This window comes from Strongylocentrotus purpuratus, unplaced genomic scaffold, assembly GCF_000002235.5.
Source record: "Strongylocentrotus purpuratus isolate Spur 01 unplaced genomic scaffold, Spur_5.0 spur5_scaffold_2, whole genome shotgun sequence".
NCBI lineage: Eukaryota > Metazoa > Echinodermata > Echinoidea > Camarodonta > Strongylocentrotidae > Strongylocentrotus > Strongylocentrotus purpuratus.
Window position 1 is genome coordinate 6,863,577 of NW_022145605.1, and position 3,812 is coordinate 6,867,388.

At 42.4% G+C, this 3,812-nt stretch overlaps 1 protein-coding gene across 1 annotated transcript; it reads left to right on the plus strand.

The window, feature by feature from the left end:
• Positions 1 to 741: 741 nt before the first annotated feature.
• Positions 742 to 2,846, plus strand: LOC105441608. The gene is made up of 2 exons (XM_030991034.1): positions 742 to 1,661; positions 2,275 to 2,846. Exons 1-2 carry the CDS (start codon positions 1,539 to 1,541, stop codon positions 2,728 to 2,730), a joined length of 579 nt encoding a protein of 192 aa, XP_030846894.1. The 5' UTR covers positions 742 to 1,538; the 3' UTR covers positions 2,731 to 2,846.
• The last annotated feature ends 966 nt before the right edge of the window (positions 2,847 to 3,812 follow it).

The window sequence follows — 3,812 nt, forward strand, 5'->3', positions numbered from 1 at the left end:
TAAAACGATTGTCTCTCAGAATTGAATAGGGTCATTTACCAGACATGAAAAGGAGCACTAGTAGGAAAATGAAAAAGGACTATTTTCATAGGTGAAAAGGGGCATTTATGAAAAGGCGAAGGGCTCTTTGTTAAATGGGGGCACTTATTATAAGGAAAAGGGGCACTTATTAGAAAGTAAAGGGGGCACATGTGAAAATATAAGGTGCGCTTATCCGAGTTAAAAAGAAGTAGTTATTAAAAGGGAAAGGGGCACTTCTTACAAAGGAAAAGGGGCAATCGTCAAAGTAAAAGGGGCACCTCTAAGATTTGAATAGGGCAATTATCAAAGGTAAAGGAGGCGCTTAACAAAAGTGAAAAGGGGCACTTCTCGTATCCGAAAAGAGGCACTTACTAGAGATTAAAAAGGGCACTAATGAGAATGGAAAATAGACACTTATTGCAAAGGAGACTGGGAACTTGTCTGGGAAAAGAGGTACGTGCCAAAATAAAAGGGGCACATATCAGAGATGGAAAGGAGAGGGGGCACTTTTAAAATTAACAGGGGCACATATCAAAGTAATATATTTCAGAAGACATTTATGTTGAGCAATATCACAAAGGACAAATATTCACGATGGTTAGAGTTATTTGATGAACATTTTTTGTTAAAAATCGAAGGCTGTATGTTGTGCCCAGACATGCAACCTCCACTTCTACTTCTACTTCTACGACGATATTCAGCAGGATCCATAAGTCAGGATGTAGTGCTGAGGAATAAACTGTCTAGTTCTTGGTCTAGATGCTGGGTGGAAGCGCTCCCTTGAAGCCCTCCAGTGAAGTAGCGTCAAGGGTGATCTTCGAAAGTGCATTCCACGCAGTTACTGTCCGAGGGAAAAATGAGTTCTGGTAGAGTTGGGTGCGGGATGGGATAGCCAGCAACTTCTTTGAGTGATACTGTCGTGTGTTGCTGGCAATCATGGGTGCTGTGTAATGGTGTGCATTGATGGCTACTGTGTTGTTTTGGATCTTGTACATGAGGTGGAGGCTTGCAGCATTTCTTCTCCTCTCCAGGCTCTCCCATTTCAGATGTTGAATCATGACCGAGACACTGGCCATACGACGATATCTCTGGAGGGTGAATCTTGCTGCTCACCTTTGTACTGCCTCGATTTGGGATATATGCTTTTTTTGTGAGGGTTCCAGATCGAGCAACAGTTTTCCAGATGAGGTCTAACAATTTAAGAGAGAAATTAATAGGCTTGTTGGCGGGTCTTTTGTGAGGTTTTGCGGAGATTTCCAATCATATAGATATAGTCTAGATCTAGTATGGGCTGTCGGTTTCGCTCAAAAAGCCAAAGGGAACTCACTTGATGAAAATACTGTTCTCGTTGACATTCAAATTATATTGAAAACAAATGAACCTCAGTTTTGTTTAAACCGCCGCGCCGCTATAAATGCTAAATCGGGTAGGCCTACTGTCCACACCTCTAAAGGACACATCTCTTTTGATTCAATGAATGGAGAATCAGTGACCATCCTTTGATATTTATTTTAAAGATGGATGACCGTGATCGACCTGTATCAACCTTTGAGGTTGGTGAGAAGAAAGCACTGCCGCCTATTCCTGGGACTCCACCCAATCAAGGAAAAGGACGCCATCATCGTGACAACGTTGAACAGGTGAATAGATCCTTTCCTCTATATCATCTTAATGACTTAATTACTACAGTCATATAGTTTACCGGCACAACATTGCCAGGTGATGTAGCCTCTTGCCTGAATATAAGATTTCTATTGTTTTAAAACTCATTCCGTCATCAATATCATAACAACAAAAAATGCAAACACGTATTCGGGAACCTAGTTGCCCAAATAATTATAAGAGGTGATGTTTTTCCTAATAATGGTAATCTAGTAATAATATTCTGTATATAGGGGACCTCGGGAGCTACTCCTATTACGTATGAGTATGTTTCTGCTAAGATTGCATCAATAAGTACTACTCTGACAACAGAATGCCTGTTGGTACATTATTCAGGTATAACAAATAGTTAACAAATTAATTAATAATTAAGGGGCTTAAGGGATGTAAGTACTTTTAAATATCGACAACTTTCTCAGACACCGATGATAACAGCCACGAACATCACGAAAACATGATCATGTTCTATTATAACGACCTTCCTAAAACTTTAAAAGCATCCTATCATTATGAGACAACAACGTTTGTTGTAGTACGAACCCGTAACACAATCAAATCTAAACTGCAACACCTTTATGCCTTTTATTCTAGAATACTCAAACCGAGCTGAACGAGTTCAATGTGATCGGATCAACTAATAATATCACAGAGAGAAGGAATTACCGTGGCAATCGGAAAGACGCTCCTATCCCGTTGACAGGAAGGACGTCACCTCGAAAGAAGAGGACTGGCATCAGGGTTGAAGCCAACAAGAAAAAGCACCATTGTGGCTTGTTCGACGCGCCACCCCCCAAACCTGAACGCAGGCAACCAACGGGATTCTTCCACCCGGGCTTGGCCAGTATCCAAGGAAAAAGCAATACATTCCAGCCTCATGTTTCCAGAGTTCAACAGAACGCGAAGAAGTTCATGGCGAAGGAGACAAGGTACAAGGTCGATACCGTACATGGACACCGTGTACCAGTGGCCCAAGAGCTTGATTTCAACCCAGGTCATGTACAGAAGCAAAAGTGGAAACGTCGACTGTCCCCAATCAAACGCAGGTAGAGCAAAGTGACGAACATGTCGAGAAGGACGGCGAAGTACAAACAGAGCAGGAAACTCACAAAAGTGAAGAATATGATGAAGGCGTCCCAAAAGAAAATTGTGAAAAGCCTTTTGATGAATCAGAAGATATTCTAAGAGGAAATTGCGAAGATATTCTTGATGACTCAGAAGATAAGCAGCCTGCAAATACAGAACGGGATGAGATGAAGGTTACCAGTGAACCGAAAGCAGTCGAGGACATTGTCGATGTGCACACGAATGAGAACGTCGTTGAAGATTTACAAGTTGCAGGCAGCCTTGAAGAGGGTGCATTGGCGTCCCATATTCCGAAGAAGAACCTGACAGAATGATAATTTCTCGGCAAGATGGTGATGATTGTACAACAACTCTTTCTGAATCTAAAGATTATGATAATGCAAGGGGAGAATTCAGGTCCAATTCGGCAAAGTCAATTAGAGTCATCGATACAGTTCGAAAACTAGTGGAATCCATGATTTCTCGCACTTCACCTGAATTGTGCGGTAACGCCGAATTGAATTCTTCCTTATTTCCTTCTTTAAATGATTCATCTTCTGACAACAAGCAACTCGTCTCCTTTGGAATTCAGACGGATTGGAAGGAGCTAGAATCTGTAGATGGGACGAACATCTCTCTTCTTGATGATGGTTGTAGTAGCTGCGACAAAAATGGCATGGGAGGGCCATGTATGAACGAAGAGCAATCCACTACACAGAGAGGCTCCAGGTTATGTCCACCACAAACCGAAGAACGCCAACAACTTGGCTACGCCGAAAGTTATTCAAGCGACAAACTTGATGCCGATAGTAGCGATGGGGGAATTCAGAACGCGGATGATAATATGGTTCATGTAACTATGAGTAGAGGAACCATGACTCCAACAAAACAGGGGTGGAAATCACTTGAAGGTACTAACAACCAGGACCAGGAAAGTCCTGTCGGTGATGGACCAACCACTCCGCTAGCAGACCGTCCGTCATCGGTTGCAGACCAGCATATTCTAGAAGTCCCGGGGTTAGGGCGAATGAACATCACAATTCAAGCTCAGCATGCAGTTCAACCTG

Coding starts and splice junctions, on each gene's coding strand:
- LOC105441608 (XM_030991034.1), top strand. CDS start 1,539: ATGGATGACCGTGATCGACCTGTATCAACCTTTGAGGTTGGTGAGAAG. Junction 1,662..2,274: donor ATCGTGACAACGTTGAACAG/GTGAATAGATCC, acceptor CTTTTATTCTAG/AATACTCAAACCGAGCTGAA.